General features: G+C 37.2%; 1 protein-coding gene across 13 annotated transcripts in view; it reads left to right on the top strand.

Annotated features, from left to right (window-relative positions):
• LOC143230575 (zinc finger protein rotund-like) overlaps positions 1-23,643 on the top strand; it is a 288,029-nt gene that overhangs the window by 138,792 nt on the left and 125,594 nt on the right. Inside the window, exons 1-2 of one of the 13 annotated variants that reach the window (XM_076464374.1) lie at positions 779-936; positions 8,923-9,132. The exons of 8 other annotated variants lie outside the window; for them this stretch is intronic. In XM_076464374.1, the coding sequence (XP_076320489.1) occupies positions 9,039-9,132 (94 nt within the window). In that variant the 5' untranslated portion in view covers positions 779-936; positions 8,923-9,038. Of the gene's footprint in view, positions 1-752; positions 937-969; positions 1,217-3,606; positions 9,133-23,643 lie in introns of those variants that run through there. 4 more of the 13 variants (XM_076464376.1, XM_076464377.1, XM_076464378.1 and 1 more) reach the window with 4 other exon arrangements.

The raw sequence follows: 23,643 nt of genomic DNA, 5'->3' as shown, positions 1-23,643 counted from the left end.
AACCCAACCTGCTACCTGACGAAACAACATCTGCTCAACTGAAGCTACACAATAAGTTAACAGTGCTCTGCCGGCAACGGATATCGACAATCGACTCACTTGAATGTAACGCTTGTTGTTGTAATATTATTGCAGAATATTTATTGCATGCACAGCTAACACAGCCCGAGTAAACTTGTGTTGTTAACAATGCGAGACATTCAGAAAAGTTAAAAAAAAGTGTTCCTAGTGTGTCTCGTTCTACAATAAACTCGAGTATATGAGCAGAAGGCTTTCTTGACGTAGAGATAGCAATAAAATTTAAGTTACGAGAGAAACGGCCACGCATAAAGTGGCAGGTGCAACAGACAGACAGACGCACGCATTTCTACGTATGTGTATGCGTTTATATGTACATACATATATAGGTGTACTTAATATTATTTGAACTGAGATACTTAGATATAACTAAGTAACTACGACAAATGTATTTTGTATATCGGTCAGGTGGCACTGTTTAAAAGCATTGGACTTAATATTTTACAGAAAATAATTAAGTGGTGTTCACGTGGATATGTAGCTTGGTGGTTAGTTTTTATGATGTGTTTTTTTATATTTAAAAAAAAAACAAACTTGTATTCTTACCCATACACGTCAGACAGACAGTCAATTACGTCATCTGGTTTGGCTACCATGATAGGAGTTTGAAGTGAATATCATAATTATTATTCATGATAGGCTGATATCATGGTCTCGCGTGATACCAGGCGGTCGGCGGCGAACGCGGTCACGTGACCCAACTGGGAGGATAGGGTTATCAGTTTCTTCCATAAATTTGAATGGCAGATAAAAAGCAGGCAGCGTTTGCTATGTAGAGCTCGCTTATATTGAGTGAGTGCTACACTGCAAACGGCGCGGCAGGCTGCGCCGCCATGATGGAAAAGTCGAAAGTTGCATGTAAGTAACATCTCTTAAAAAACTTCTGTCCCTACTGACTGCTTGAGGGAGGGGGGAAGAGGGGAGTTCTGGTTCCCTCGTTCTTTCGTGCTGGACAGAGTGGACGTCACCGATTGTCAGGGTGTGGTTGAGAGAAAGCCTTGAGTGACTTTCGCCATTCAGAGACTCGATATAAAATGTTGTATGAATCTCAACCCTTTGAGCAACAACGGCCCGAGTTTAGCAGTGTTGTTTAGTTCTACAAGCAAGGGAGGTTTATCGTGTTGTCGTGTGTGACCGTGTGAGTCCGTTTTGTCTTGATTTTAACTGTCTGAAAGTGGCGGGAATAGCTGGTTTCGTCTGGTTATATGAAAAATACTAGTTGAAGCTAAATATGCACTAACATTGTAGAATGCCAAACGCATGATTAGGCTTAAGTTATAAGAGTGCTAAGTTTGACTATACCCCCCCCAAAAAAAAAAAAAAAAAAAAGTCTGCGAAACATTTGTTGTTTCTAAAACAACCTTAGGGTGTCATATTTAGTTTTGGGAATTTTGTATAAATGTTGAGCAAATAAAGGTTTTTTTTTCGGTGTAACAGACTAATAACGTTAAACAGTTAAATGGGCATAAAAATGCAATTGTCATTATTGCGTAGAATTAAAAAAATATATTTCGAATTATTCAATATCTGGGAAAGAAAATATAAAGTTACATTTAGTGTTGTGCCCTCGAAAGATTTTGTTTTTTCCTACTAAGAATATGTAGTTTTACTATCTTTCTGTATTGCTGTGAGTTCTGTTTGAGGTTTGTACGTCTTTTGTTTGTGATTGCACATCCCTCTACAAAATTAAGTTGAATTCAATGAATTTTGAAGGTTGAACTTGACTTTAATTTACGTTTAATAGCGAGTTTTATTAAAAAGAAGTGGGTGAATGAAGTAATTTGGAATTATTTCATAGTTTAAATTTAGGCAATGAAAATGTTTTTGGAATTAGTTTTTAACTTTCAAATTATTTTTTGTATATAACCTAAAAACAACAACAATGTAGGAAACGGCTATCTTGATTTTATCTTTAGATCCTGATAAAACTAACTTCATAATATTTTGAAAAGTACATTCTACTGCTCTATTTATTAGGCCTAAGTAATGCTGCATTATAAGATAACAGAATTATACTTTCAGGTAGTTAGGAACAAAGCTGAAAGCGAAATTAAAAAACTAAAAGTAATACGAAGAAAAGCTTATAGAATAACATTACCTGTAGTTCTTGATATAGGTAGTAATACATTATCAACATTTACCACAGGAGTGTGGTTAATTTATTTGTTAAGGGTTCGTCATTTAAAAACTATTGTTTCTAAGAGAATTTAGGTTTAACATATAAGGTAATCAGTATTAAGAATTAATTTATGCAAAGGTTATTTGGTTTAATATCAATATTTTATTTGTTTCTTGAACAACTAAAAACGGCCCTCTAGTCGCACAGCAGTATGTTTGCAAACTCACACCGCTAAAAACCGGGTTTTGATACCTGTAGTGGGCAGCGCACAGATAGCTCATTGTGCAGCTTTGTGCAAAAGTATAAACAAGGTTAAGAGTGATACATCTAATGCGTTGGTTTTACTACCATCACTGGTTTAAAAATCACAGTTTAAGTGTTTTTTATTTATATCTGCTACTACCCAAACATTTCAGAGCTGATACATAAACCTTACCAACACCTTTTTTTTTCAAGGACCTTTAGGTTAAACATTTTCTAAGCGATGTCTTTCGAGTTAGAATAAAGGTCTAAACTTAGCACTTCATTAATTAGGCTTAACTGTCTAGTTTTTGTTATAATGAATAGTTAGGAATACAAACAATGTCTCACCAGGTTTTGGAAAAAAAGGACGTCTCACCCAAATTTTTTATAGTCTACCATTTTATTTGTTTTTATTACTTTTTTAAGACACCATGAAAGTTTGTTTGCTTGTAATTTTAGGTTTCTTTGTTTCAAAGTGAGAACTTAATAACGTCAAGAAAATTATTTTTAAAAGAGTGTTTCCGAGTGAGAACCTGATTGGATGGGTAATTTGGTAATTATAGCTTGATATTTTTCAAGATGAGAAATTACATATTGTTACAAACAACTGGCGTCTCATAAAAAATAAATGGTTCTATTTCAATAAAACAATTATCAAACATTTTCAGTTGAATTCAAGAGACTAAAAATTGTCAAAAAAATAATTGGAAAACATAAAAGACATATTTATACAAAAAAATGTCTGAACACAAAACAAAAACTATAACAATTCGGTTACTGTAAAGAAAAACTTAGAGCAATTTCCCACAATTAGAACACCGTTCAAAGACGTCTTAAATACATATAAGGAGAAAACTTTCCGTAGTCGTTTCCATTTTATTACTGCATTCAAGTCTTATTATAATGTTTCACAAAGTATGCATTTTGTGCTTTATCAAAATTATTCCAAGTTTTTGCAAATCTCTATTTATGAATAAAAATGCAACACCAAGAGTAGGTTGTTTTATCTCATGACTAGAAACCCACTTGAAATAAAAATGTATCTCAGAACGGCTGGTATGAGTATTAACACTTTTATTGATAAGGAGAGAAGAACGTTTCGACCTTCTCAGGTCATCCTAGGTTTGTTTGTTAACCTGAAGATGACCTAGGAAGGTTGAAACGTTGTTCTCTCCTTATCAATACAAGTGTTAATGCCCATACCAGCCGTTCTGAGATACATTTTTAGGTTGTTTATACTTCTGTAATTTTTTGCTGCTGTGAAACTTTGTGCTGGGCCCGAAGAATTTGTACTAAATATGTTGGCTCACCCGTCTTTAATGTTTAAATTCTTAAAAATATACCACTTGTTGGTAATATTGAGTAACTATAACCGAAGGACTAACCCGATATGGATCCCATCAGTTTATAAACATATTTTCATGAACCATTTGTATACTAAACATAAATTGCAGCCGCTATAAAATTTTGATATGAACTCTGTTCCTGTTACCTTAATATAAACTATCTTCCTGTTACTTTGATATTAACAATCTTTCTGTTTCTTAGATATCAACCCTGTTCCTGTTTTATTGATTTAACTATATTTCTGTTGCTTTGATATTAATCCAAACAATCATTTAAAACTATTAATTTTGAGTATAAATGTTTGTTAAGCAACACTCACCAGTTTATTGCGAAGCCAAAGCTTGGTATATATTACTTTGCCTTGATTTAATATGAGATGTATAGGCGATGTCAAAATTACATTATTTTTTGACTGAACAGACTTAGGTAATTAATAGCGAACTGACGATTTATTACTTACCTAACCCTAGAATTTCTGACTTGAACTCCATTTAACATTTTGCACAAGCTCTCGTAAACTAGCACTGCACCAAACTGTCTTTAAGTCTGATTTTGTTACTTACGTGACCCATAACAGCATGAATCTAATAAAAAAAAATAAATACAAATAGATTCACTATTGCAGCTTATGTTAGTAATTAGTGCTGGAGGCCCAGTGTGTGTTTTGCATAGAAAATAAGTTATTTCACCGTATTTCAGTAGGTTCTGTAGAGCGAAAGTTGCAAAAGACCTAAACATGGATAGAAAGAAATAGATAGATATAGAGAAAAAAGATGTGTCAGAAGAGGTCCGGACATGGATTAGTGGTTAGTGTGTCGAATTATTAATCCAAAGGTCTATGGTTCGTTACTGTAGGGACGTGGTTGTGTTATAAGAATGACGGCCAAAACTGTTTTTCGAATAGAGTAACCCAAGAAATGGCGGTGAGTGCTGCTTTCCTTCATGTTTGTGAGGAACAGCTGGATCATGTAGGCCTTATATAGCTTTACGCGAATATCCGTTTCAAAAGGCTTATTTAGACCAAAGCACAAACATTTTCTGTTAATGACAACCGTGGGATGTGATGAAACACCTTCGAACATAACTTCGTACACTGTAAGTCTTTTCATCTGTTCGCTCTTATATACTACACCGACTTTAATGTGTTGTTTGTGGTGTCGGAGTTAATGGAAACCGCAGGAGAGAAAAACAAAAGTTATTTCTTTATACAACTGTGATCTTCAAAGAAACAGTTCCAAACGAAATTACCACATAAGTATCGAAAAGTAAAACAAATATCACAGAAACATGTACATAATTGATGATAGAACATTAATTTCGTATACTCACATTAAAAAGTAAAGATTTTGTGGTACTGATACCAGTGGACGCGTTGTAAAATAAATATTCAGACCCTTCATCAATGGTTAATGTGACGGGACGAAACACCAGATATTAACATTTGACGATATTTCTAACAGACAAAATGCGAAAAGTAATAACAATAATAAAAAACAGTTTATGCTTCAGTTTTTTATTTACGTTTATTCAGTATGCATTAAAATCTTTTTTTTATTTTCTTTTTTCAAAGGAATAATAAAGGGACGGTTGGTAACTGTGGGCGATTTTTCGTAACCGACCAAGTTTTGCATTTGCTCGTTGAATCACAAGTCAACCATTTTTTTTGTATATTCTGTGTAATATAATGTCAAGCAGCTGATTAGATTTTTCAAAGAAACCATTAAACAATTAATGTAAATGTTAAATGCACGTGGTATCAATTACACCTGAGAACAGAGAGATTTCTGTAAGCATATTTAACCTTGCCTTCTATTTTAACACATAGTTAACATATTTAGGTGAGAATCAATCAATCGTCGATTGAGTGTTTTAGATTATTATTAATTGCGCGACCTGAGTATTATCTAATTCTGAGGTCGTCTTGTCGGGTATATCAAATCAACCATGATTTTATATTCTCGCGTGGCTTGCTATGACAGAAATCCTAAAGGTCGAGCATGTTCGGTGACGGGGATTCGAACCTGCGACCCTAAGATTGCGAGTTAAGCTTCGTAACTCTGTTTCTGCTTCGTATTATCATTATTAAATAAACTTAAATGTAATTATACATTATCATTTTTGGATAAAAAGGTTTTTTGTGGATTTTTTTAATCTGGATCTAATGAAAATTATCAAAGAATTTAGTTTTCGGCACTAACCGCCTACAGCAGGTTACTACCTTCAATTACATTTAGGCCTGGCATAGCCAGGTGGTTGAGGCACTCGACCCACTTACTATCCAACCTGTTCGAGTTTTACACCAATATATTTCTCAGGATATTTAGCATCGATCAGTTGGTCATTACAAATCTCCAGGCGGTTAGAGCACTCCACAAGCAGTCCGAGGGTCGCGGGTTCGAATCCCCGTCACACGAAACATGCTCACACTTTCAGCTGTGGGGGCGTTATAATGTTACGGTCAATCCCACTATTCGTTGGTAAAATAGTAGCCCAAGAGTTGGCGGTGGGTAGTGATGACTGACTGCTTTCCCTCTAGTCTTACATTGCTAAATAAGGGACGGCTAGCGCAGATAGCCCTCGTGTAGCTTTGCGCAAAATTCAAAACAAACCAAACCAAACAAATCAATTTTATAATCACTGCAAGAATTTTAAGAGCTAACGAAGCACTACAAACATATAGGACTAATATTGAGGTAAGATTCCCGTGACCAGGCTTGGCCCGATCTGTTGCTTAGCATTTGGGCTCCAGATCAAAGTCCGATGTTCGAGACATAACACTACTGAACATGCTTCGTACACTAAGTAGTAATTATAAATAATAATAACAATAAAATAATCTAATTCCGCTATTTATCTTAAAGATTCGAATAACGTCCTCATAGCAGAGGGTGCTATTTGGTGTTTGCCTTTCTTATGGTCAGTAGTTTAGGATTAGGAATTGTACCAGAATTGTAGGCCCGGCATAGCCAGGTGGTTAAGGCCCTCGACTCGTAATCCGAAGGTCGCGGATTCGAATCCCCGTCACACCACACACCAAACACGCTCGTGGGGGCGTTATAATGTGACGGTCAATCCCACTATTCGTTGGTAAAATAGTAGCCCAAGAGTTGGCGGTGAGTGGTGATGATTAACTGCTTTCCCTCTAATCTTACACTACTAAAGTAAGGACTGCTAGCGCTGATAGCCCTCGTGTAGCTTTGCGCAAAATTAATAAAAAACAAACCTGAATTATAGGTGTTAATGTAAGGTGTTGTTCTCGTAGAAAATCCCGAATCACTTTAAATTGTCTAAAGGTTACATCAATATTGTTAGACTGGTATTTTAATGTGTAATTTCGCGTTTGGTGTATGTAGTTGTAATTGTCCAGTTTCAATCTGTTTGAGATATATAATTAATTGTGGTGTGTTTAAAACGGTGAGCCACAACGGTGTGTGTGTGTATTTTTATAGCAAAGCCACATCGAACTATCTGTTGTGTCCCCTGAGGGGAGTCGAACCTCTGATTTTATCGTTGTAAATTATTTGTATTCCGTTTTTTGTCGTCTTTCCAAATTCGATCAGTGTTACTGAAAAAAGTAAAATAAGTGTTCTGGTTAAATAACAAATAATTTCAAATGGTTTTTAGGCAGCACGTGTCTTTTTATTACTTGAAACGTGGGGTGTGTTGAAGTAACATTTGATGTCCACAGCACGAGGTGTCCCAGAATATAACCGCATTATTCTCCCCCCTCCAGTAACATCGTTGAATAATTAAAATAGTTTGAATAAGACTCTCACTCCCTTAATCCCTGGTCTCATATAGAATGTGGATTTGCTTATCAGGGCATTACAAAGATGATTACCCAGGCGCTGCGATATTCTACGTTTTAATCATGTTGACCAAACGAGGACAAGAGGTTAGCGTATCGGACAATAGAACCGAGGTTTCGTGATTCGCGATCTGTCCGTGACGAAAGAAAAATCGCATTTTACAGTTTGGGCCCGTGGACACAGTGTATGTAAGAGTGACAAGGGTTTTAGTACAAGAATTGGCGGTGGGCGGTGTTGACCAGTAGCCTTCTCCCTCTATTCTACCACTTCAAAGCTAAAATCGGCTAGCGCAGATAGCTCTCAATAGTTTTGTGAAAAATGTATAAAAACAACAACAAATCTAAGTATATTACTTCGTGTCCATTAGGTAAATATCTTCATCCATGTCAAATGACATTTTCAATAGTTGTTCACCAGCTGGTCTATGGAAGTGGGTTTCGAAAGGAAATAAACTGTGCATCTAATTTCCACTGGCCTTTAGGCTCTAGCATGGCCAGGTGATTAGGACGCTTGACTCGCAGGCCGTTCGTGGGTCGCGAGTTTTAATCCCCGTTACAACAACAACTATGCACACCCTTTCAGCCATGGTGAATTGTAGTATGACGGCTAAACCTGCTCATTCGTTGGTAAAAGAGTAGCCCAAGAGTTCGTGGTGGGTGGTGTTGACTAGCTTCCAAAGTCAGATTACAGAGGCTGAATAGTAATCACTGTTCAACGTTTTGATCACATAATCTTTTCAGTTGTTTAATTATTATTTCACATTAATTGATGAATTTGAAAACAAAACAGGATGCTGAAAGGTTCATTAAATTTATTGTTTTAGAAAAGTAGCTTTAGCTTATTTTTTCATACCTAAAATATTACATAATCCATTTATCATTTTACAGTGTGTATGTTGTATATTTGTTACAACATAAATAGGAAAGGATTCTGGAGTAGAATTTCATTTTATGTGTGAAATTGTAATTTTTGTGACACCATAAAAATCTTTAGAGTAAAATGAGTGATGCTTAAAGTGTGAAAAGTTTAATTTTTAGGTGTTACAAACTGATAACTGGTTGTAGCACGTTATTTTTTTCACCCCGTTCTTCGAAATTTTGCAAAACACTTGAGGCCTCGATTAAAAGGCAGTGGTATGTTTCAATGCGATAAGTAGCAGGTGGTGGAGCTTATACATTTGTCAGAAAAATGTTCAAAACGAACTCTGTCGATCTAGTGTGAATGTTATTCCACAAGTTTCCTAGTCTCATTACGTTTCTAATTTCACTCTCAGTCACCCTGGGTTACACGTTCACTTCTTATACACCAAAACCCTGTCTCTCACAGCGTCAGTAGGGACAAAAAGGAAGCGAAACTCTTGAAGGTACTAGTTAATCGGCACGTGGCTATGGTATACTCTCTAGTCGCACCTGTTTCCGGGAATACACAAGTGCAACGAGGAGATGGATTTACGACAGCAACCAGCCGGGGTAGGAACCCCAGTTATTTCGTTGTTGAAGTTAAGGAACTTTTTCTTCGGACCCCAGCGTGCTAATGGTAAGTACGGGGTATGGTCGATTGAAGCACTCTCTGAATATCGCTTTGTTAATACGTGTCTCTAAACAAACCGTCAGTTTATTTATACCTATCTCCCCTACAAACCCTCAGTTTATTTATACGTATCTCCTCTACGAACCATCAGTTTATTTATACGTATCTCCTCTACAAACCCTCAGTTTATTTATACGTGTCTCCACTACGAAACGCCAGTTTATTTATACGTGTCTCCACTACGAAACGCCAGTTTATTTATACGTATCTCCCTAAGAGCCCTCAGTTTATTTATACGTATCTTCGTAAGAGCCCTCAGTTTATTTATACGTGTCACCCTTACAAATCGTCAGTATATTTATATGCATCTCCACTACGAACCCTCAGTTTATTTATACGCATCTCCAGTACGAACCCTCAGTGTATTTATACGTGTCTTCACTACGAACCCTCAGTTTATTTATACGTGTCTCCACTACGAACCCGCAGTATATTTATACGCATCTCCACTACGAACCCGCAGTTTATTTTTACGTATCTTCCCTACGAACCCTCAGTTTATTTATACATGTCTCCACTAAGAAACCTCAGTTTATTTATACGTATCTTCGTAAGAGCCATCAGTTTATTTATACGTGTCTCCACTACGAACCCTCAGTTTATTTATACGTGTCTCCACTACGAACCCTCAGTTTATTTATACGTGTCTCCACTACGAACACTCAGTTTATTTATACGTGTCTCCACTACGAACCCTCAGTGTATTTATACGTGTCTCCACTACGAACCCTCAGTGTATTTATACGTATCTCCCTAAAAGCCCTCAGTTTATTTATACGTGTCTCCACTACGAACTCTCAGTGTATTTATATGCATCTCCACTACGAACCCTCAGTTTATTTATACGTGTCTCCACTACGAACCCTCAGTGTATTTATACGTATCTTCGTAAGAGCCCTCAGTTTATTTATACGTATCTTCGTAAGAGCCCTCAGTTTATTTATACGTATCTTCGTAAGAGCCCTCAGTTTATTTATACGTATTTCCACTACAAAAACTCAGTTTATTTATACGTATCTTCGTAAGAGCCCTCAGTTTATTTATACGTATTTCCACTACAAACACTCAGTTTATTTATACGTATCTTCGTAAGTGCCCTGTTTATTTATACGTATCTTCACTACGAACCATCAGTTTATTGATACGTATCTCCGTAAGAGCCCTCAGTTTATTTGTACTTATATCCACTACGCACCGTCAGTTTATTTATACGTATCTCCACTACAAACTGTCAGTTTATTTATGCTTGTCTCCACTACGAACCCTCAGTTTATTTATACTTGTCTCCACTACGAAACCTCAGTTTATTTATACGTGTCTCCCTTACAAACCCTCAGTTTATTTATACGTGTCTCTCTTACAAACTCTCAGTTTATTTATACGTGTCTCTCTTACAAACTCTCAGTTTATTTATAAGTATCTCCTCTACAAACCCTCAGTTTATTTACACGTGTCTCCCCTACGAACCCTCAGTTTATTTATACGTATCTCCACTACGAACCCTCAGTTTATTTATACGTATCTCCCCTTCGAACTCTCAGTTTATTTATACATATCTCCACTACAAACCCTCAGTTTATTTATATGTGTCTCCACTACGAACCCTCAGTTTATTTATACGTATCTCCACTACGAACCCTCAGTTTATTTATACGTATCTCCCCTTCGAACTCTCAGTGTATTTATACATTTCTCCACTACTAACCCTCAGTTTATTTATATGTGTATCCACTAGGAACCCTCAGTTTATTTATACGTATCTCCACTAGGAATAATCAGTTTATTTATACGTGTCTCTACTACGAACCCTCAGTTTATTTATACGTGTCTCCCTAAGAACCCTCAGTTTATTTATACGTATCTCCACTACGAATCATCAGTTTATTTATACGTGTCTCCGTAAGAGCCCTCAGTTTATTTATATGTATCTCCACTACAAACCCTCAGTTTATTTATATGTATCTCCACTACAAACCCTCAGTTTATTTATACGTATTTGCACTAGGAACCCTCAGTTTATTTATACGTATCTTCGTAAGAGCCCTCAGTTTATTTATACGTGTCTCCAATACGAACCCTCTGTATTTATACGTGTCTCCAATACGAACCCTCTGTATTTATACGTGTCTCCAATACGAACCCTCTGTATTTATACGTGTCTCCACTACGAACCCTCTGTATTTATACGTGTCTCCACTACGAACCCTCTGTATTTATACGTGTCTCCACTACGAACCCTCTGTATTTATACGTGTCTCCACTACGAACCCTCTGTATTTATACGTGTCTCCACTACGAACCCTCAGTTTATTTTTACGTATCTCCACTACGAACTCTCAGTTTATTTATACGTATCTTCGTAAGAGCCCTCAGTTTATTTATACGTGTCTCCAATACGAACCCTCTGTATTTATACGTGTCTCCACTACGAACACTCTGTATTTATACGTATCTCCACTACGAACCCTCAGTTTATTTATAGGCATCTCTACTACGAACCCTCAGTTTATTTATACGTTTCTCCACTACTAACCCTCAGTTTATTTATACGTGTATCCACTAGGAACCCTCAGTTTATTTATACGTATCTCCACTAGGAATCATCAGTTTATTTATACGTGTCTCCACTAGGAATCATCAGTTTATTTATACGTGTCTCCACTACGAACCCTCAGTTTATTTATACGTGTCTCCACTAGGAACCCTCAGTTTATTTATACGTATCTCCACTAGGAACCCTCAGTTTATTTTTACGTGTCTCCACTACGAACCCTCAGTTTATTTTTACGTGTCTCCACTAGGAACCCTCAGTTTATTTTTACGTGTCACCACTAGGAACCCTCAGTTTATTTATACGTCTCTGCACTACAAACACTCAGTTTATTTCTACGTATCTCCACCACGAACCCTCAGTTTATTTATACGTATCTCCACTATGAATCATCAGTTTATTTATACGTGTCTCCGTAAGAGCCCTCAATTTATTTATACGTGTCTCCGTCAGAACCCTCAATTTGTTTATACGTGTCTCCACTACGAACCCTCAGTTTATTTATACGTGTCTCCGTAAGAGCCCTCAGTTTATTTATACGTGTCTCCACTACGAACCCTCTGTATTTATACGTGTCTCCAATACGAACCCTCTGTATTTATACGTGTCTCCACTACGAACCCTCAGTTTATTGATACGTGTCTCCAATAAGAACCCTCAGTTTATTTTTACGTGTCTCCACTATGAACCCTCAGTTTATTTTTACGTGTCTCCACTATGAACCCTCAGGTTATTTATACGTATCTCCACTACGAACCCTCAGTTTATTTATACGTATTTCCACTACAAACACTCAGTTTATTTATACGTATCTTCGTAAGAGCCCTCAGTTTATTTATACGTGTCTCCGTAAGAGCCCTGTTTATTTATACGTATCTTCACTACGAACCATCAGTTTATTGATACGTATCTCCGTAAGAGCCCTCAGTTTATTTGTACTTATATCCACTACGCACCGTCAGTTTATTTATACGTATCTCCACTACAAACTGTCAGTTTATTTATACTTGTCTCCACTACGAACCCTCAGTTTATTTATACTTGTCTCCACTACGAACCCTCAGTTTATTTATACTTGTCTCCACTACAAACCCTCAGTTTATTTATACGTGCCTCTCTTACAAACTCTCAGTTTATTTATAAGTATCTCGTCTACAAACCCTCAGTTTATTTACACGTGTCTCCCCTACAAACCGCCAGTTTATTTATACGTATCTCCACTACGAACCGCCAGTTTATTTATACGCATCTCCCTAAGAGCCCTCAGTTTATTTATACTTATCTCCACTACAAACCGTCCATTTATTTATATGCATCTGCACTACGAACCCTCAGTTTATTTATACGCAACTCCACTACGAACCCTCAGTTTATTTATACGTATCTCCACTACGAACTCTCAGTTTATTTATACGTATCTCCCCTTCGAACTCTCAGTGTATTTATACATTTCTCCACTACTAACCCTCAGTTTATTTATATGTGTATCCACTAGGAACCCTCAGTTTATTTATACGTATCTCCACTAGGAATCATCAGTTTATTTATACGTGTCTCTACTACGAACCCTCAGTTTATTTATACGTGTCTCCACTAGGAACCCTCAGTTTATTTATACGTATCTCCACTACGAATCATCAGTTTATTTATACGTGTCTCCGTAAGAGCCCTCAGTTTATTGATATGTATCTCCACTACAAACCCTCAGTTTATTTATATGTATCTCCACTACAAACCCTCAGTTTATTTATACGTATTTGCACTAGGAACCCTCAGTTTATTTATACGTATCTTCGTAAGAGCCCTCAGTTTATTTATACGTGTCTCCAATACGAACCCTCTGTATTTATACGTGTCTCCAATACGAACCCTCTGTATTTATACGTGTCTCCAATACGAACCCTCTGTATTTATACGTGTCTCCAATACGAACCCTCTGTATTTATACGTGTCTCCACTGCGAACCCTCTGTATTTATACGTGTCTCCACTGCGAACCCTCTGTATTTTTACGTGTCTCCACTACGAACCCTCTGTATTTATACGTGTCTCCACTACGAACCCTCTGTATTTATACGTGTCTCCACTACGAACCCTCTGTATTTATACGTGTCTCCACTACGAACCCTCTGTATTGATACGTGTCTCCACTACGAACCCTCAGTTTATTTTTACGTATCTCCACTACAAACCCTCAGTTTATTTATACGTATCTTCGTAAGAGCCCTCAGTTTATTTATACGTGTCTCCAATACGAACCCTCTGTATTTATACGTGTCTCCACTACGAACCCTCTGTATTTATACGTGTCTCCACTACGAACACTCTGTATTTATACGTATCTCCACTACGAACCCTCAGTTTATTTATAGGCATCTCTACTACTAACCCTCAATTTATTTATACGTGTCTCCACTACGAACCCTCAGTTTATTTATACGTGTCTCCACTAGGAACCCTCAGTTTATTTATACGTATCTCCACTACGAACCCTCAGTTTATTTTTACGTGTCTCCACTACGAACCCTCAGTTTATTTTTACGTGTCTCCACTAGGAACCCTCAGTTTATTTTTACGTGTCACCACTAGGAACCCTCAGTTTATTTATACGTCTCTGCACTACAAACACTCAGTTTATTTATACGTGTCTCCGTAAGAGCCCTCAATTTATTTATACGTGTCTCCGTTGAACCCTCAATTTGTTTATACGTGTCTTCACTACGAACCCTCAGTTTATTTATACGTGTCTCCGTAAGAGCCCTCAGTTTATTTATACGTGTCTCCACTACGAACCCTCTGTATTTATACGTGTCTCCAATACAAACCCCTGTATTTATACGTGTCTCCACTACGAACCCTCAGTTTATTGATACGTGTCTCCAATAAGAACCCTCAGTTTATTTTTACGTGTCTCCACTATGAACCCTCAGGTTATTTATACGTATCTCCACTACGAACCCTTAGTTTATTTATACGTATTTGCACTAGGAACCCTCAGTTTATTTATACGTATCTTCGTAAGAGCCCTCAGTTTATTTATACGTGTCTCCCTCACAAACCGCAAGTTTATTTATACGTGTCTCTCTCACAAACCGCAAGTTTATTTATATGTATCTCCACTACGAACCGCCAGTTTATTTATACGTATCTCCTAAGAGCCCTCAGTTTAGTTATACTTATCTCCACTACAAACCGTCCATTTATTTATATGCATCTCACTACAAACCGTCCGTTTATTTATATGCATCTGCACTACGAACCCTCAGTTTATTTATACGTGTCTCCACTACGAACCCTCAGTTTATTTATACGTGTCTCCACTAGGAACCCTCAGTTTATTTATACGTGTCTCCACTAGGAACCCTCAGTTTATTTATACGTATCTCCACTACGAACCCTCAGTTTATTTTTACGTGTCTCCACTACGAACCCTCAGTTTATTTTTACGTGTCTCCACTAGGAACCCTCAGTTTATTTTTACGTGTCACCACTAGGAACCCTCAGTTTATTTATACGTCTCTGCACTACAAACACTCAGTTTATTTATACGTATCTCCACCACGAACCCTCAGTTTATTTATACGTGTCTCCGTAAGAGCCCTCAATTTATTTATACGTGTCTCCGTCAGAACCCTCAATTTGTTTATACGTGTCTCCACTACGAACCCTCAGTTTATTTATACGTGTCTCCGTAAGAGCCCTCAGTTTATTTTTACGTGTCTCCACTACGAACCCTCAGTTTATTTTTACGTGTCTCCACTAGGAACCCTCAGTTTATTTTTACGTGTCACCACTAGGAACCCTCAGTTTATTTATACGTCTCTGCACTACAAACACTCAGTTTATTTATACGTGTCTCCGTAAGAGCCCTCAATTTATTTATACGTGTCTCCGTTGAACCCTCAATTTGTTTATACGTGTCTTCACTACGAACCCTCAGTTTATTTATACGTGTCTCCGTAAGAGCCCTCAGTTTATTTATACGTGTCTCCACTACGAACCCTCTGTATTTATACGTGTCTCCAATACAAACTTCTGTATTTATACGTGTCTCCACTACGAACCCTCAGTTTATTGATACGTGTCTCCAATAAGAACCCTCAGTTTATTTTTACGTGTCTCCACTATGAACCCTCAGGTTATTTATACGTATCTCCACTACGAACCCTTAGTTTATTTATACGTATTTGCACTAGGAACCCTCAGTTTATTTATACGTATCTTCGTAAGAGCCCTCAGTTTATTTATACGTGTCTCCCTCACAAACCGCAAGTTTATTTATACGTGTCTCTCTCACAAACCGCAAGTTTATTTATATGTATCTCCACTACGAACCGCCAGTTTATTTATACGTATCTCCCTAAGAGCCCTCAGTTTAGTTATACTTATCTCCACTACAAACCGTCCATTTATTTATATGCATCTCACTACAAACCGTCCGTTTATTTATATGCATCTGCACTACGAACCCTCAGTTTATTTATACGTGTCTCCACTAGGAACCCTCAGTTTATTTATACGTGTCTCCACTAGGAACCCTCAGTTTATTTATACGTATCTCCACTACGAACCCTCAGTTTATTTTTACGTGTCTCCACTACGAACCCTCAGTTTATTTTTACGTGTCTCCACTAGGAACCCTCAGTTTATTTTTACGTGTCACCACTAGGAACCCTCAGTTTATTTATACGTCTCTGCACTACAAACACTCAGTTTATTTATACGTATCTCCACCACGAACCCTCAGTTTATTTATACGTGTCTCCGTAAGAGCCCTCAATTTATTTATACGTGTCTCCGTCAGAACCCTCAATTTGTTTATACGTGTCTCCACTACGAACCCTCAGTTTATTTATACGTGTCTCCGTAAGAGCCCTCAGTTTATTTATACGTGTCTCCACTACGAACCCTCTGTATTTATACGTGTCTCCAATACAAACCCCTGTATTTATACGTGTCTCCACTACGAACCCTCAGTTTATTGATACGTGTCTCCAATAAGAACCCTCAGTTTATTTTTACGTGTCTCCACTATGAACCCTCAGGTTATTTATACGTATCTCCACAACGAACCCTCAGTTTATTTATACGTATTTGCACTAGGAACCCTCAGTTTATTTATACGTATCTTCGTAAGAGCCCTCAGTTTATTTATACGTGTCTCCCTCACACACCGCAAGTTTATTTATACGTGTCTCTCTCACAAACCGCAAGTTTATTTATATGTATCTCCACTACGAACCGCCAGTTTATTGATACGTATCTCCCTAAGAGCCCTCAGTTTAGTTATACTTATCTCCACTACAAACCGTCCATTTATTTATATGCATCTCACTACAAACCGTCCGTTTATTTATATGCATCTGCACTACGAACCCTCAGTTTATTTATACGTGTATCCACTAGGAACCCTCAGTTTATTTATACGTATCTCCACTAGGAATCATCAGTTTATTTATACTTGTCTCCACTACGAACCCTCAGTTTATTTATACGTATCTTCGTAAGAGCCCTCAGTTTATTTATACGTGTCTCCCTTACAAACCCTCAGTTTATTTATACGTGTCTCTCTTACAAACCCTCAGTTTATTTATACGTATCTCCTCTACAAACCCTCAGTTTATTTATACGTGTCTCCACTACGAACCGCCAGTTTATTTATACGTATCTCCACTACAAACCGTCCATTTATTTATATGCATCTCACTACAAACCGTCCGTTTATTTATATGCATCTGCACTACGAACCCTCAGTTTATTTATACGCAACTCCACTACGAACCCTCAGTTTATTTATACGTATCTCCCCTTCGAACCCTCAATGTATTTATACGTTTCTCCACTACTAACCCTCAGTTTATTTATACGTTTCTCCACTACTAACCCTCAGTTTATTTATACGTGTATCCACTAGGAACCCTCAGTTTATTTATACGTATCTCCACTAGGAATCATCAGTTTATTTATACGTGTCTCCACTACTAATCCTTAGTTTATTTATACGTGTTTCCACTAGGAACCCTCAGTTTATTTATACGTGTCTCCACTAGGAACTTTCAGTTTATTTATACGTGTCTCCATTAGGAACCCTCAGTTTATTTATACGTATCTCCACTACGAATCATCAGTTTATTTATACGTGTCTCCACTAAAACCCTCAGTTTATTTATACGTATCTCCACTAGGAATCATCAGTTTATTTATACGTGTCTCCGTAAGAGCCCTCAGTTTATTTATATGTATCTCCACTACGAACCCTCAGTTTATTTATAGGTATTTGCACTAGGAACCCTCAGTTTATTTATACGTGTCTCCAATACGAACTCTCTGTATTTATACGTGTCTCCAATACGAACACTCTGTATTTATACGTGTCTCCACTACGAACCCTCTGTATTTATACGTGTCTCCACTACGAACCCTCTGTATTTATACGTGTCTCCACTACGAACCCTCAGTTTATTAATACGTGTCTCCACTACGAACTCTCAGTTTATTGATACGTGTCTCCACTACGAACCCTCAGTTTATTGATACGTGTCTCCACTACGAACCCTCAGTTTATTTATACGTATCTCCACTACGAATCATCAGTTTATTTATACGTGTCTCCGTAAGAGCCCTCAGTTTATTTATACGTATTTGCACTAGGAACCCTCAATTTATTTATACGTATCTTCGTAAGAGCCCTCAGTTTATTTATACGTGTCTCCACTACGAACCCTCTGTATTTATACGTGTCTCCACTACGAACCCTCAGTTTATTTATACGTGTCTCCACTACGAACCCTCAGTTTATTTATACATGTCTCCACTACGAACCCTCAGTTTATTTATACGTGTCTCCAATAAGAACCCTCAGTTTATTTTTACGTGTCTCCACTACGAACCCTCAGGTTCATTATACGTGTCACCACTACGTTCCCTCAGTTTATTTATACGTATCTTTGTAAGAGCCCTCAGTTTATTTATACGTGTCTCCACCACGAACCCTCAGTTTATTTATACGTGTCTCCGTAAGAGCCCTCAATTTATTTATACGTGTCTCCGTCAGAACCCTCAATTTATTTATACGTGTCTCCACTACGAACCCTCAATTTATTTATACGTGTCTCCACTACGAACCATCAGTTTATTTATACGTGTCTCCACTACGAACCATCAGTTTATTTATACGTGTCTCCACTACGAACCATCAGTTTATTTATACGTGTCTCCACTACGAACCATCAGTTTATTTATACGTGTCTCCGTAAGAGCCCTGTTTATTTATACGTATCTTCACTACGAACCATCAGTTTATTTATACGTATCTCCGTAAGATCCCTCAGTTTATTTATACGTATCTCCACTACAAACTGTCAGTTTATTTATACATGTCTCCGTACGTCTGTCAGTAGAAACTGACATTTTGCACAATAACTAAATGTTTGCTCTGGAGACTTGGATATGATGTCAGTATTACATTAAAAAAACAAACTCACCGAAATTTACACGTGGGGCCACTAATAATCAGGACAAGCCAAAGTATATGCGCGTAATAGTCTTGAAAACATCGGTTATATAATTAAATGAATTACCTTTCAAAATAAAGTGTTCCTCCATGGAGGACAAAACGAGTGGAAAGAAAGAACAGTAATTCCAAAATCAAAAACAAGACAAATTTCGATTTGCAAATCCTCGTATTTTTTTACAACAACCAGAACCATTCACTGTAATTTTTGAAAACTATGAGCATTATAGTGACTTATAACCTAAACGTTCCTCAGTGATGGAAAATTATATATTTGAGAACTTAGAGAAAGATGAAATTCCATTTGCAAATCCTCATCCCTTGCCGAACATATGATGAACGCTCAGGACTACACGTCTTGAAGCTGACTGTTCTGATGCTCCAAAAGTTTAGCAACTGAACAGAATGCTAAACAACACATTGTGTTTATAACACATACCAACAAGAAAGTCAGTACACGTGACAAGAGTCAGGTGGTATAAATGAACATCTTCTACAGTCGAGTTCTTCGTCGTCAGTGGTGCTAGAAGTATTCTGTTTTTGTGATTCACACTTGCAAATGGATACCATAAGTGATGCCCTTTTTGGAACATCAGATGACACAATTTGTTGTTTACTGCTCTTACATGAACACCTGACATTTGTAAGACTGCAGACTTTTCGGTGATTACAGGTAAAATGGAACCATCTTCTAACCTGTACCAACTTATTCAATCCAGTTTTTAAACGACGCCAACTACTGACTTGATAATGAACTCAAAGAACATGGAAGTAAATTGTTCTCGTTGGAAACATGAACCGTATAGGAACAAGTTTAAATTATATCACCATCAAGATTCGTAATGATCTGAATATTTTGTTTGGTTTGTTTTGAATTTCGCGCAAAGGTACACGAGGGCTATTTGCGCTAGCCATCCTAATTTTGCAGTGTAAGACTAGAGGGAAGGCAGCTAGTCATCACCACCCACTGCCAACTCTTGTGTTACTCTTTTACCAACGAATAGTGGGATTGACCGTCACATTATAACGCCCCCACGGCTGAAAGAGCAGGCATGTTTGGTGTGACGGGGATTCGAACCTGCGACCCTCAGATTACGAGTCGAGTGGCGTATCCACTTGGCCACGCCGGGCCCTGAGTGTTTGGATTTGGCACTGTCCGTGTAGAGAGCGTCCACTAATATCCTGTAACAAGTCGTTTGATAAAGATGTGTCCCTGAAACTTGGTATTGGTGAACGTCATTGTTGTATGACTGAAGTATTTTGAGATGTTTAACCTCACCGATTCCAGACAAAGGATGAACAAATGATAAGTGCGTACATAATTTTCTCCAGATAACTTCTTTCGATTTGTATGCAGAAAAATTCACGATTGATGAGTGAACTGAGTGATGGAATATTAACCTAAGAATATCTGTATTGTCTACGTGTTCATGGTTATCTGCGAGTTCAAATGTCTTTCGAAATATCACGTCGGCATCTTCTTTCCATTCTGCATGATCTTCGTTGATCTCTGTTGACTTGCCAGCAGGGTATTGAAGTTTTGTTTATTATGTTTATTTGATAAAAATGATGCCTTCACTGTAGGAACTGGGCACTGTTCTTGATCACCATGGAAACTGGGGTATTGTTGTTGATCACCAATGGAACTGGGATAGTGTTTTACATCACCATGTTAGCAAATTATTTGCTGTAGTCGCTGTTACAGTGGATACCAGAGAGTGAAATATTGTGTCCGTTGTTATGATTCTCGGTGGAACAAGGTAGTTAATCTGTTACATACGTACTTGATGCTTCGCTGGTTGTGACTTCTGGGTTTCCCTCCGCACTTCCATCAGACCTTAGTGTTTAGTTTGAAGAAGTCTGTTTATTAAGTCCAGCCTGTTCTAGGTTTCTTGCTAGCGTGTAACACTTGTAGCACGCTTGTGGTGTTTATCAGAAAGCGATGATTACACTTTCTGGTGAACCTCACCTTCAAACTTTGTGATACCTTAATTAGCATAGAAAATCCTAATGTTCTACCACCATCATCACCAGTTTGACCGTCATCAAGACATTGTGATGTCTTATTTGTAATGAAAATAAAATTAAAATAATAAAAACCAGTTATAGCAACAAGAAGAGCAGAGCAATAAAATCAACAGCAGATGCAACAGTAATGTCACAAACAGCAGGTAAACAGTGATGTTATCACCAGTAGTCACGTTTGTCTATGCATTGTCCTGAAGCAGTCTTTTGAGAAAGTTATTAGACATTCGTTGTATTAACTCGTTAAATATTCGTGTATTTATACGTGGTTATTGAATTAAAAGCATGAAATTAAATTACTATATTTAATTTCGAGTACAATCACTAATGCATGCTTTTATTTGAGACTAAATAGAGCTCTAGACAATATTAATTTTGTTTCTCACATTCATCTTAAAATTCCCAATGTCTCTAAACCTTAATGCACTAGAATATTGATCTTTCAATTTCTTTATAAAATCATGTACACAATAATGCTAGGTGATTTTATTAAATCAGTATTACAAGTAAAAAATTCAGTGCACACACATTTGCTGTGTTGGTTCAGTGTAGTCTTTGGTAGTCCTTTCACTCACACACACACACACACAATTGTGTATGTGTGTATTAGCCTTACTTTGACCCGTAAAAAACACAACAAATAAACCCCACGTGAGAATTTGCGTGAATTTTTCCCGCAGCTTTTAGATACCCATATGTATGTTTAAACTTAGTTGTTGTAGAAAATGTCTGTATTGGCTATATCTTGTTTCAATTTCTACTGGACTATAATTTATGTATGCTTTCCTACGAAGTATCAGTTTATTTATATGATGTGTCTTCCTACGAACCACCTATCAAGGTTTCTACCTGTTTGTCTTCTCCGTGGTTGTATTTGACTAAGACCCCTTCCCTAATTCTTCGTTTTTCTGATAACTATCCAATTTTTTGTATACGTAAGCTGACTCGCTACTGAGCTAAGGACAACGGACTGTCACTCGATTCGAATTAATTAGCACTGATTCTCAGTAAGCACACAGAATGTGAATAGATGTATACTTTATCCATGATCTCATAACTACAAGTCCCCAAGCGGGTTTTTATGAAGAAGTTGCAACATCAGATGCTCCACCCTTACCCCCAGTGGCATGTCTTTGAACTTGTAACGCAAGAAACTAGGTTTCGATACTCGTGATGAGCACAGCACAGATAGCAAATTGTGTAGTTTTGTGCTTAACTTCAGACAAACGTCATCAGACGCGTGGAGGTAATAAGCACAATCACTGAACTCATTTCTGTAATATATTTGGAAATATTATATTTCAACTAAAACAATATGTTTTCTTAAATTTGTTAACTGTGTATCCTGTCTTCTTTCCAACAAACAAATCAAACACTGACATACTGTACTAAACGATGCACGTTTTAAACCAGTAGTTTAATTTGACCTTTAAAAATGTATGTAGCATGAAACTTGTGTTCCTCATAAATTGTAATTTGAATTTCAGTCACATCTGGACATCCAATGACTTGAACTTTGGTCACACCTTTTCAGTCCAGCACCTATTTATACTAGACGGGAGTAGAGTATTCTGTAGAACTGTTGCATTTTTTTCTTCTAATTGATTGTATATGTATATCGGGTGTTGGTTATTTATCTAACTGGTGTATAAAGGATATGCTGTTAGATTGTAAAATATATATTGTGTACTGTTTGTTTTTTTAGCGTGTAAGAATTATAGCTGTAACTTTCATAACCTTGGGAAAAGATACACCTTTATACAGATGATTTTAAAAATCTGTGGACTAAGTTAACCATCCTTAGGTAGACATTAGAGATTAACAGAAAGTATGACACGGAAAGTTGTGCTTTATTTTTTAGAAATAAGTCTGGTGTGACGTGGGTTACATGGTATCCTGAGAAGTCGTGGTAGTGCTTAGATTTGAAGATTGTTCCAAGGACAGCTAGATTTTGATGAGAATTCGTCTAGAGCAGATTCTGTTGAGTTAGAAGTGCTTTGGTGACTACCAGGTTTATTGTGTTTTGTCATTTCGTGTTTTCAAAGATGAAGAAGGCAGCCATCTCAACATAACTTGTCAGACATGAAGTGTTTTATTTTGTCGCGGTGAAACGAGTATGTCCATTCTCTGTATATGAATTTACTCTTTTGATATTCTTGGGTCTATAATTTTTTGAAATAAAATGTTATTCCTAAGTACATGGTTAAAAGGAACGAAGCAACAAGTGAGTTTAGGAGAAGTATTTTATAGGGAAAAACCCCTCGGTGTGGATTCCTGTACATGGTGAGGGGAACTCCCAAGGAAGGTTCTGTTCTTTCAGTTTACCACCTCTGGGATCTAAACATCCACCCACGTGTTTGCCGTGCGTG

This window comes from Tachypleus tridentatus, chromosome 10 (assembly GCF_004210375.1).
Source record: "Tachypleus tridentatus isolate NWPU-2018 chromosome 10, ASM421037v1, whole genome shotgun sequence".
Lineage (NCBI taxonomy): Eukaryota > Metazoa > Arthropoda > Merostomata > Xiphosura > Limulidae > Tachypleus > Tachypleus tridentatus.
This window is presented reverse-complemented; position numbering and strand designations above follow the sequence as displayed.